We start from the raw sequence: 12,157 nt of genomic DNA on the forward strand, positions 1-12,157 counted from the left end.
AACTTTGCTTTTACATGAGATTGTTTGAATTATGAGAAAAGAAAATTTATGACAATAAGATGAATACTCAAGCTAGCTCTATAAATGGACAAAAGGAAACAATCACAAAAGAGCAATTAGATATTTCCCAGACTTCAAGTTCAAGGGCTACTGAGGTTTGCTTACACTGATATGGCAGTATTGATTCATATTGTTCGTGAGAGCTTATTTCTCACAGCCTAGTCTCAATTTGAGTATCATTATGGTTTCTGAGAGCAGGTGTCTAAGGCTTAAGTAGCAAAGAGTAAAGATTTGCATTGAATAAAATAAAGGGTTGTATGCAAACTTTTAATAAATCAGTAAAATTGGCAACATAGAAAAATGTATGGAGGATATAACCAGGCAATTTAAAAATATTCAGTTAAGCAATAGCTGTATTAAACGATACTCTGGAGAGTATGCTGAGTGAAATAAGTCAGGGAAAGACTATACCATATGATTTCATGCATATGTGGAACTTAAGAAACAAAACAAATGAGGGGTGCTTGGGTGGCTCAGGCCATTAAACGTCCGACTTCAGCTCAGGTCATGATCTCATAGCTCGTGAGTTTGAGCCCTGCGTTGGGCTCTATGCTGACAGCTCAGAGTCAGGAGCCTGCTTTGGATTTTGTGTCTTCCTCTCTCTTTGTCCCTCCCCCACTCACAGTCTGTCTCTCTCTCAAAAATTAATAAACATTAAAAAAAAAGAAACAAAACAGGTGAGCAGAGCGGGGAGAAAGAGAGGCAAACCATAAGGCAGACTCTTAACAATAGAGAACAAACTGAAGGTTGCTGGAGGGGAGATGGGCAGGAGGATGGGTTAAATGGTGATGGGTATGGAGGAGGGCACTTTTGATGAGCACTGGGTGTTGTATGTAAGTGCTGAATCCATAAATCCTACACATGAAACAAATATTACACTGTATATTAACTAACTAGAGTTTAAATTAAAACTTGGAAGAAAAAAAGATGCTCACTGTCAATAATTTGGAGAATGTAAACAAGAAAACATGAATTTTGCTTTTCACAGGTCAGATTGGCAAAACAAATAAATAAAGGTTCAAACAATGCCAAATGTTGGCGAGAGTGTGGTAAATAGATTAGTACTCTGAAAGGCAATTTGTTGATATCTATTCAAGTTTGAAGGCCCATATGCTGTAATGTAGCAAATACACTTTCAGGTTCTAGGAGAGGGAAACATTCATGCACATCCACATGAGAGCAGGTACGACAATAGGTAATATTCCCTGCAACACTGTGGTGGCAGAAAAGTGGAAACTGCTTAATATTTAATATTAGGAGATGAGTAGATAACTTACAGCATAGTCATATTTTGAAACACTGTGCAGCAATTAAAAAGAGTAAGATCAAGCTATAGATATCAAAAATATCTCTACAGCTATTGTCAGGTAAAAAGAGAAAGTAGAAAGAACAAAGCAATACCATTTACATGTAAGAACTAGATTCTTTTGGGAAGACATTTAAGCGTGAAAATGTTTAGAAAAAAAAAAAACGTGAAAAAATGCAAACCAAACTTACAAAGGTGAGATGTCTAGAGAGAAGACTCACATTAGGGGTAATAAATCAAGCAGACCTTTTCTTATTATAATACTTCCTTTTTTGTTTATTTAAATTTTCATATTCCTTGCATAATTAATCAATAAAAGTTTTAAAGTTACTTAAATTTGAGTAACATTATCAAGTATTCACTTTTTAAAAACAGTTAAAATGCATTAAACTAAGGTACTTTATTCTCTCAGCTTTTGAGAGCTTCCTACAAAGTGACATGCCAAGAAATCGTAAAGGATGCTACCACAGAACATTAAATGTGTTTCCATTTAATTCTGTAGTCTGATGAGGCTTCTAATCCAGCAGTGCATCTAGTTATTTATCATGGGCTAAATCACTGCAGATTTTTTAAAAACTAGCTATGGGTCTTCCTGAAAGAAGATCAGTGGATTTTAAAGGTATGAATTTTAGGGGGTGCCTGGGTGGCTCAGTTGTTTAAGCATCCGACTTTGACTCAGGTCGTGATCTCCTGGTTTGTGGGTTCAAACCCTGCACTGGGCTCTGTTCTGACAGCTCAGAGCCTGGAGCCTGCTTCAGATTCTGTCTCTACCTGTCTCTCTGCCCCTCCCCCACTCTCTCTCTCTCTTTCTCTCTCTCTCTCTTTCTCTCTCTCTCTCTCTCTCTCTCTCTCTTTCTGTCTCTCTCAAAAATAAATATACATTAAAAAAAGGTATGAATCTTAGGATATTATAGACTTTACGTGATGTTTCAATTACATAAAGCTGCTGCCAGTTATGTAAAGTGAGCATTGTATAGTATTCAATAAATGACTGTATAGTAGGAAAAGACTTCCTTAACAACTATATATGAGTTGCTTTTGACATAAATATATTTAAGTACTTGTGATTATTAAAACGTTCATATTTACTACAGTATCTACTTTTTAGAAAAGCTGGCAGGATCATTGCCTTTAATAAGTAATAACCATTCTATTGTGAATACTTTTCCAGGTATTATAATGATATTGGTTTAAAACTAATATTCCTTGGCCTCAAGCTCCTATACTCTTAGTTTTACTTTACTAAATGATGATAGAAATTTTGGCTATGAAAACAAATAAAAAAGATGAAGAAGAAAAAGGAGGAGGAGAAGGAGGGGGAAGAATGGAAGAAACAATGAAACACTACCAGGTTTCTATTAATACTTAACAAATAAGTTTGAAATGAGGGAACTTTTCATCTCAAAGTAATCATTATCTAACTTTCATTAATGAAAATAATGAATAATAATGCTTTAATTCCATTTTTCTGAATAAGAGTACCAATATCATTGTTTATTTTTTTTAGATTCATAGAGAAAAAAACTTTGTTTCATATTTTTAATCTCCTAGGACTTAATGATTTTTGTTGTTATTAATAAGAGAGGAAACATAGGAAAATAAAAATGGACCCATGGAATGAAATTTATTTTTTCTAGGCCTTTATTTTTGGGAGATCCTAATATTGAACTTCTAGACAGAGGACAAGTTTTACATTTAAAGAATGCACGAAGAAGTGACAAGGGTCGCTACCAGTGTGCTGTATCTAATGCAGCTGGCAAACAAGCCAAGGACATAAAACTGACGGTCTATAGTAAGTGTGATTTTCGTATGCTTGTTTTGTTATTATCAATTCCCACTATTATTGAAAATCAGGGTTTAATGTTAACTGTTCTTTTATTCAATGCTGAATAATTTGGACTGCAACTTACATTAGAGGAAAGATCCTAGTTTCTGTGTTCTAGACTAGAACATTGCATCCAATTTTAATGTATTTTGTCATTACATCTGGATTTCTTTGAGAGGTCTAGTGATTTTCCAATGATGTCACTCAAGACATCTGTCATTTCCTGATTGATTAATATATAATAAGTCAAATGTCTAAATCCTTAAAAGACTTTAAAAAGAAAACCCAGAAACCTCTAAAAAGAACTGAGATACATGAATGAAGCCAATGGTATGCAAACCATTCAGTTGTTCTGTTTTCAAACCATCTTGGTCTTTATTCTGACCACAGGGTGATATTTTAAATGCCTTATGTTTGTGCCACCATTTTCTTCCAGCTAAGTCCCTACCAGAGGATTCAGCCCTCATTTCACTAAAAATCTCAATATTCCCTGAGGCAAGTGAATTCCAAGGTCATTTAATATTTTTTACACACATAAACATTAGGTTGCAGGCACAGCAAATTACCCAGTAATTCAATAGGCCAGTCATGCTTATTACTGTACTGATTTCTGTCTCTCCACAGTGTATGACACTCAAAAGTGTAGATACTTCAGGAATATCACCTCTTTGCAGGATCTTCCCAAGCCAGTCAGTCATGCAGTCACTATTATATTGTCCAAGTTTATTTTCTTCATAATACATATCACTGTCTGATAGGTTATTGCTTAATTATGGATTTATTTACCTATCTGCTACACTTCGTAAGAGGAAAGCTACACTTCGTAAGAGCATGGCCTAGTTTTGCATGTTCCCTATTTTAATGTCTGATACGTGGTAGCTCTCAAGAAATGTTTGCTAATAAATGAATGAATGGTCTAGTGATATACTGTCCAATATGGTAACCATTAGCCACATGAAGCTGTTGAGCACTGGAAATATGGCTAGTTCAAAATGAGATAAGCTGTTAAGTATAAAATATAGGTCAGATAGCAAAGACTTAATTTGAAAATATAATGTAAGATATCTAATTGATAATTTTACATTGATTATATCTAAAATGATTATATATATAATATATTATATATAATATTAAGTATATATTTATATATAAATAGCTAAATTATATATTATATATATTATATTTAATATATAAATAATATATAAATATTTTTATATATTTTAGTATATTATTTGTGTATATTTTAATATTATCAATATTTATATATATTTAATATATAAATAATATAAATATTTATATATTATATATATAATAGTTTAATATATTATTAAAACTAATTTCCTCTGTTTTTAATTCTTTTGGTGTGGCTACTAGAAAAATTTTTATTATGTAGATGGTTAGCATTATATTTCTATTGGACAGCACTGATCTAATCATTGCTAAGAACTTGGGCTTCTGGGACAGGCGGACTTGGGTTGAGATCCAATTTCCGTCACTCACTAGCATTATGACTTTGGACAAATTGCCTACCCTCTGATCTTCAGTTTCCTCATCTGTAAAATGGGGATAATAATAGCACCTATTTAATAGTGTTATTGTGAGGATCAAAAGCTAGATACCTTACTGGGTCACCTGGCTTATACTGAGAGTTTAATAATGTTATTCATTTTTCATTATTTCCTTAGTGATTGTATTGGCTTACTAGCTTGACTTCTATATAACTTCACTGGATTGCAAATTTCCCTTTTTCAATGTTAGTGTCTTTATATAAAGTTTGAGTAGCTCTCTTGAATCAAAGAGATTTTATTTAATGCATGCTTTTAAATCATTTCTACCTATAAATAGAAGCCTTGGAAGAATCTAATCATGAAAAGACATGTCCTCCAAAAAAAAAAAAAAGAGTAACATTACTGAAAGATTGCCGGTCATGAATCCAAGTTAAACATAAGTATTATTGCCACCATTGGCCTCTTACCAGAACCAGACATTCAAATAATAGGTGCAAAATTTCCCCTAAGCTTTTGAGTGGTCTTCTCTACATTGTTGTATCGTTGCCAGTATCTATGATGCATACATTTTGGTGATTCTGTAAGACACCTATTTCCCAAGGACTTGGGTTCTTTTATTTCAGATCGTCTTGTGCAGCCTATATAATGCCTTCAGGCACCCAGAAGAGAGGGATCTATAATGATTAAAATTTCTAGGATTGTCTGAGATTAAAGGTATTATGACATTGTGAAGTTTTGATTATTATAACTCAGGAAATAATGCATCTCCTTTCTAGTATGCTTGGCTGCACCTCCAAGTGGGTAACCTTAAGCTTATTTTATTTCACTTATGAAAATGCTTTTTATTCCTAAGAATGAATGAAACAGATGCCATAGTTGGGCTAACTGTCAGGAAAATTTATGTAGATTTCAGATTGAGAATGTGTTTTGTATGACATTTGATTCATTTGTTTTCCTTATTTACATACCAACATGAGGACAAAACAGCTGATGCACTTGAAAGGCAGAAATGCACATTGTGCCCGAATAAGGAAAGAAATAGAGGCAGAATAAGAGTGAAAAATAAAAGATGGAGCGGGGCGGGGGGGGGGGGGGGGTGGCGGAGAGGGAGGGGAAAGATGTGAAAAAAGGAAGGAAATAAAAGAGCTTTTAATGTCCCAGGGGGAGATTGTGCAAATTCATAGCTATTAATTCTGAGGCAAAGATTTTTAACTTGAGGTCCATGTTTGAGTTTAAGAAGTCTAAGTGCTTCCCCAAAGTGTGTGTAAGTCTTTGAATGTATATGTGCAGTGCATTTTAATGTGCAGTGTGTTTATTACCTTTATCTGTAACAACCTTCGTCAAACAGAAATAAGGTCCCAGAAAAGTATATATAAATTAAATTGAAATAGGAAGTGACATTTATTTGGCAAATTTAAGCAGTAGATGGTGTGTTGTTCTGATGTCAATTAGAAATGTTCTTTGAGTAATTTTTCTCAACTTCAAAAATGCAGATATTTTCCCATACAAATGATATTCCTTTGTAAAACATTCATGGTGGATAGGGACTTATTTGAACATATGTTCTTGCTTTCATTAATGTGTCATCCAACTAATTAGGCTAGCCAGCTGATTTAGGCACTTTGAACCAAAAGTTTGATATATGTTTACAGATTAACATATGACATAAGTAGTCTCAAAGCAAAATTAAAATTTTAAATCTGAATAAAATGCTCTTCCTTAAGGTTTCAAAATGGTGGCTTGAATTTGTATTCATTAATTATCTATAGCAAGACTTGGCAAACCTTTTTTATAAAGGGCAAGATAGTAAATATTTTAGGTTTTGCAGACCATGAGACAAAGTCAAAGATACTATGTAGGTATTTATATATCAAGATAGAAATAAATTTCTACTAATTATCTATTGATAAAATTTTTTTTGAATAATTTTTAAAATTATAAAATTTTTTGTCATACAAGTCTACAGATTGGATTAATGGAATTCTTTGGAGGGAAGGGGTAATATTTTAAGTGGAGGTCAAAATTAGTGATCCCTCTCACTAAAATTGATTGCAAATGTTCATGTTAATGTCAATGTTGTTCTATAATGAGATTTTATGTATTTCCTCTTGGAAAATGTTTTTGCATGTAGACATACTGTCAAATACTGACATCAGTTCACAAACATATTATTTTAAATGACCATACTCATTGTTTGGAAAGCATTTATAGAATTCTCTTATATTCTTTTGATAATTGACTTCTAACATGCTGTATCGCAGACTGAATAATTAAAGGTTCATTCTCAGAGATAAATGAAGTTTGAACATGGAAATTTCCTTTGTATTTTTATCAAGGTCTAACAGACATTGCTGAAACTGAAATTTGAGCTCAGAAAATATATCCAGGGCAAATTTGTAGGGCAATGGAGATCTCAGTTTTGTTTGACAGCATGGGAAATGTATAAATGTCGCTTGACATAATTGTGATTCAGACAGAATGACTACCATAGTATAAGTTTTGCACTTAAGTGCTGTTTTGATCTGGTAATTTTAGGTTGAATTCATTAAGAAACATTAGCAAATTTGTAGCAAAAACCAATTTCCAAAATCAGTCAACAGTATTCAATAATAGTGTTCGAGGACAGTTCTTTTCATTCAGAAAAAATAGTCTCAGCACTGAGCTCAAAAAATTAAAATATAAGTTTAGCACCATTAAGGCGCTGAACTGCTCAATGGTAGACAAGTCTTTATATTCAGCTTCTACTTATAACAAAAAATTCATGGAACTGATGATGTTTAAGTCCATAAGAGCAAATAAAATATACCATTGACACTTCTGATTCCAGAACATATGAATATTTTACACAGAGTGCTTGCTGGTAAGTAACACAAGGAATACAGACTTTTAAAACCTTGTATTTTAATAAGCTTTATAAATTTGTCTAAGCCTTTTCCTGCTACCATCAGTTGTACCATATCTTAGCAGATTCCACTTCAGGTTGGAGTTAGTGGGGTTTTTTGGGTTTTTTTTTAAGACTTCTTTGAAAATATTTTTTGTCTGTAGTTGTTCCATGCAGACTATTCTTAGAGACTAATTCTTAGTTTCTTCAGACTTGGCATTGACTCCTCAAACCAAAAGCAGTATCAGTAACATCTGTAAGTTTGCCAAGAGCCAAGAATACTGTTCAGAAAAGTTGCGTTTAAAAAAGAATTAACTATCAACGTTGCTCCCAGTGGTCTCATGTCTTCCAGCAATTATTGTCATGCAAAGGCTAATAATCTCAAACAGCGATTTAAGATTTCTGTGGACACATTTCTGTGACTACTGACTGTGATCATCCCTGATTTTAATTAAATCACTGTTGGTAAATGGCTTTTCTTGCTTGGCTAACATATGAACCACTCAGAAACTTTTTTTTTTTTTGGTTGTAGCCTCATTTTGACTTTTTATTTTTGAGAAGAAATTCTGTTATTATGAGTCAGTCCATTTTACATTTTATGATTTATCCAACTGTTGTTTTCCTTTGAATTGGAAATAACATGATGAGTCTAGTGTGTTAGTGTGTATTGTAATCTTTCAAAACAGCAATAGTATTATTACAAAATAAATGATGCTTTGCCATTCATTTATAACAAAATAATCCTGTGTTGTGCTTTAAAAAGGTGTTTTAAAATCCACTTTTCTCTTTCTTGTTTTGACATGAGAAGTATGCACTGAGAATAAAAATAAAATAAAATATCATGCCATGGTGATATGCATGGCAATTTGAAATGCTGTTGAGTTATAACTGTGTCACTTAAATTGATGGTAAGCTCAGCAGGAGTGAGAAACAATGAGAACACCGTATTTGCTATTTTTTGCAACTACCTGACTCAGTTATTAGAGGGAGAAAGTAACCATAGACAATATGTAAACAAATCAGTGGGACTATATACCAATAAAACTTTATTTACGGACACTGAAGTTTGAATTTCATATAATTTTTACATGTCACAAAGTAATATTAGTATTATTTTGATTTTTTCCCAACCATTTAAAAATCTAAAAATGTATTCTTAGCTTAGCATCTCCATGCCTCACCTATGAACCATAGTTGGCTTCCTTGAGCTGTATATTCAACTACATTATAGGAAAATTATCCTACCACCAGGTTTACTTCACACTGTAGTAGATATTTCCTTAAATTATGTGTGACAAAAAAGAAATGTGTATATGAATGTTTGTCACTGTGAGCTAGTTCTGAGAACGGTTATCAGAAAATATTATGGTACTCTATTCACATCCAGCTCTTGTTTTCTAATATCTTTTTCCACTTAAAGGAACCAAGGCTTCTCAGAAAAATGGTTAATTCTAGGGCTGGGGCAGGGAATATACAAGATGAGCCTACAGCATGTAGTAGAGCCAGAAGGTAAAAAAGTACTAAAATAGTAGCATGGTGTGAATATGCCAAAGGAACATAGGAGCCAAATGAAATGGTTCCCAGTGGTCAAAACTGGATTGATCTGAACAACAAATTAAACCATGTAGTATTTAGATCATAACCCAAAGTATAAAATAAGTTTCCATGAATTCGTGTTGATATAAATAAATTGTTGAATAAGTGAATAAATTGGGGACGAGAAACAAAATTATATAGGATAACTCCAAAAAAATTACGTAGGTGTTCTCCTCTCAAGAAAATAGAACCTAACTCCCCACCCCATATGTATGGGCTGAAAAGAGTGATCCCTTTCCCCAAAAAGGGGGAAAGGAGAGTAACTTTATAAAGGAGAAACCTAGCAAAAGCTACCACAACCAGATTATTAAGGTTAACATCATCAGTGATAAGTCATGCTGATGATATTTGTACCTTTGATATGATCTGATGAGGAGGGTGTTTTACCTCCATGATCTTCCTCCTGAAACCTATAACCTTAGTCCAACTGTAAGAAAAGCATTCTAGAATATACCCTATTCTAAAATAAAAGTTTCATAAAATAATATTAAGGTACTCCCAGTTCAGGCACATGCCATTTGATTTCTTTTAACTTGTTGCAGTTTGTAGCACAAGCCTGGAATGACCAGAGTCAAAAGATGTAGCAGGATTGAGCCACTTGAGTCGTTTTTCCAACTCACACAGAGTTCTCATGTGGTGTGAGGCCAGGAATGTGGTTGCTAAATTACGGAAGATGTACATGTAGCTGGTTAGATGAGTATAGTTGAGTGAATCAACTCTTGGCAGCTAAAAAAAAAAAAAAAGGCAACAACAACGAAACAAAAACCTGTAAGAAGCAAAAGTTGGAAGATTCCGCAGCTCTTCCCAGTAACTGGTTCTGAAGGCACTTAGACCTTTAGTATTTTGCGGGGAGAAGGCATGCAGTTGTACAGGATGTGACATTTCCTGGTCCCTTGGCTTCATTTCAAATGTATCATATCCACTTTAAGTGGGGTTTTATTTTGTTTCCCTTTGTTTGTTCAACATAACTTTCTTAGTTATGTAATGAAGGAGACAGACATGTATATCATTTCTATGGTCAAACTAGTTATGTAATGATCTATTGGACTTAAATGAACCCCTGAAACGAACCCTGTGACTTTCTGCTCTTACTGAAATCAAAACCCAAGAGGAAGGTGATAAAGATTGAGAAGACAGGCAGTTGACTATCAGTAGATAGATAAATCATTGAGTTCCTAATTGTCTTTAATTCACATCTACTTTAAATGCATTCTTTAAACACCTACAGCATTTAAGAGTCTGGTACAGATGCTAAAGCTAAAGCTAAAGCTAAAAGACTTGTTTCTTTTCTGCAATCCTTTGTAGTACCACCTAGTATTAAAGGAGGGAATGTCACCACAGAAATATCAGCACTGATCAACAGCATAATTAAACTGGAATGTGAAACTCGGGGACTTCCAATGCCTGCTATTACTTGGTATAAGGATGGCCAGCCAGTCATATCCAGCTCACAAGCCCTTTATATTGATAAAGGACGATTTCTTCATATCCCTCGAGCACAGGTTTCTGATTCAGCAACATACACATGTCATGTCACCAATGTTGCTGGAACTGCTGAAAAATCATTCCATGTGGATGTCTATGGTAAGGAAAAAATATGTGCTGTAATCATATGCCTTTCTGTCTATACTTTCAAATATGCCAACATCGAATTCATTCACTAATAAAGTCCTGGTGGGTTTGGTCATTTTCAATATGCATGGATAGAAATGGGAAGAATTTGTCCCATGACTTGGAAAAAATATTTTAAAAAGATACAGTTAACAAGAGGCGGTCCATTCATTTGCCCAACCATTTGTCCATGGCACATGGAGCATCTAGACCATTTGGTTTTTATGGACGAGGTAAAGTTGTTTTCAGGACTAAGAACATTCTCTGCTGCTATCTACCCTTTGTAAGCGAGACGTAGTACAGAGTATCCCACAATATTGACAGTAGTTGCAGATCAGCTAACCCAAGAAATTCTTTCCTTAACAGCTTAGAAGGAGACAGACATGTATATCGTTTCTATGGTCAAACTACATGAAAACAAAATCTCCTGTATTCAACTGGGATTTCGAAGATGCCTGAAATGTTACTTTTTTCTACCTAGTTCCTCCAATGATTGAAGGTGACTTGGCTGTGCCTCTGAGTAAGCAAGTGATTATTGCTCATTCACTGACACTAGAGTGTAAAGCTACTGGCAACCCTCCTCCAGTTCTCACCTGGTTAAAAGATGGCGTACCTGTGAAAACCAGTGACAACATCCGTACAGAAGCTGGTGGGAAGAAACTAGAAATCTTGAGTACCCTAGAAGCCGACCGGGGACAGTATGTATGTGTGGCTACCAGTGTGGCAGGAGAAAAGGAAATCAAATACGAAGTTGATGTCTTAGGTAAATAAGGATGCCACAATCTGGATTCCAGATTCATAGCAAAACCTGACCATGTTATTAAATGTTTTTTGGTCCTGGAATCATAAAATGATGTTACAGAAGGTTCAGTTATCTGTTCAACTCTGGACCTGCACATTATTGAGTGGTGGATTTATCACCAGACCCAAGATCTAAGAACCCACGCAAATCTTCCACTGATTTTGACAGGCACACTTTGTATTTGTAAGTGCATTGATGCATTTTACATCTATGACAATATCTGATTGCAGTGAGTGATAACGTGGTCCCCTGTCATGAGCGCTATGCTAGACAACAGGAAACTTTGTCTCTGGGCTTTGGGAAGTCACCTTGCAACCTTTTTAGTCTCTGTTTTTTTATAAATTAAAGACTTTTGAACAGAGGCCCAATATTTGAGGTTCATTTCTCTTATTATTATGAAAATAAGCAAAATAAACTATGAACTAGCTTTATATTCAGATGGCATCAGCAGCACCTACGTGGTAGATTAATTGAGAAAAATCCACAGTATGCCAAAAATACATTCCCTGATCCTGGCAAGTATGTATGGTAAAATTTATTTTATATTTCAAATCCCCTTGGTGTATCA

At 34.2% G+C, this 12,157-nt stretch overlaps 1 protein-coding gene across 4 annotated transcripts in view; it reads left to right on the plus strand.

Moving 5' to 3' along the window:
* Positions 1–12,157, plus strand: part of HMCN1 (hemicentin 1) — a 495,740-nt gene that overhangs the window by 290,697 nt on the left and 192,886 nt on the right. For all 4 annotated transcript variants that reach the window (XM_053909192.1, XM_019426820.2, XM_019426835.2 and 1 more), the window contains 3 exons: positions 3,004–3,158; positions 10,482–10,760; positions 11,269–11,550. In XM_053909192.1, the coding sequence (XP_053765167.1) occupies positions 3,004–3,158; positions 10,482–10,760; positions 11,269–11,550 (716 nt within the window). The remainder of the gene's footprint in view (positions 1–3,003; positions 3,159–10,481; positions 10,761–11,268; positions 11,551–12,157) is intronic.

Source organism: Panthera pardus, unplaced genomic scaffold (assembly GCF_024362965.1).
Source record: "Panthera pardus isolate Hobbes unplaced genomic scaffold, ASM2436296v1 HiC_scaffold_21, whole genome shotgun sequence".
NCBI lineage: Eukaryota > Metazoa > Chordata > Mammalia > Carnivora > Felidae > Panthera > Panthera pardus.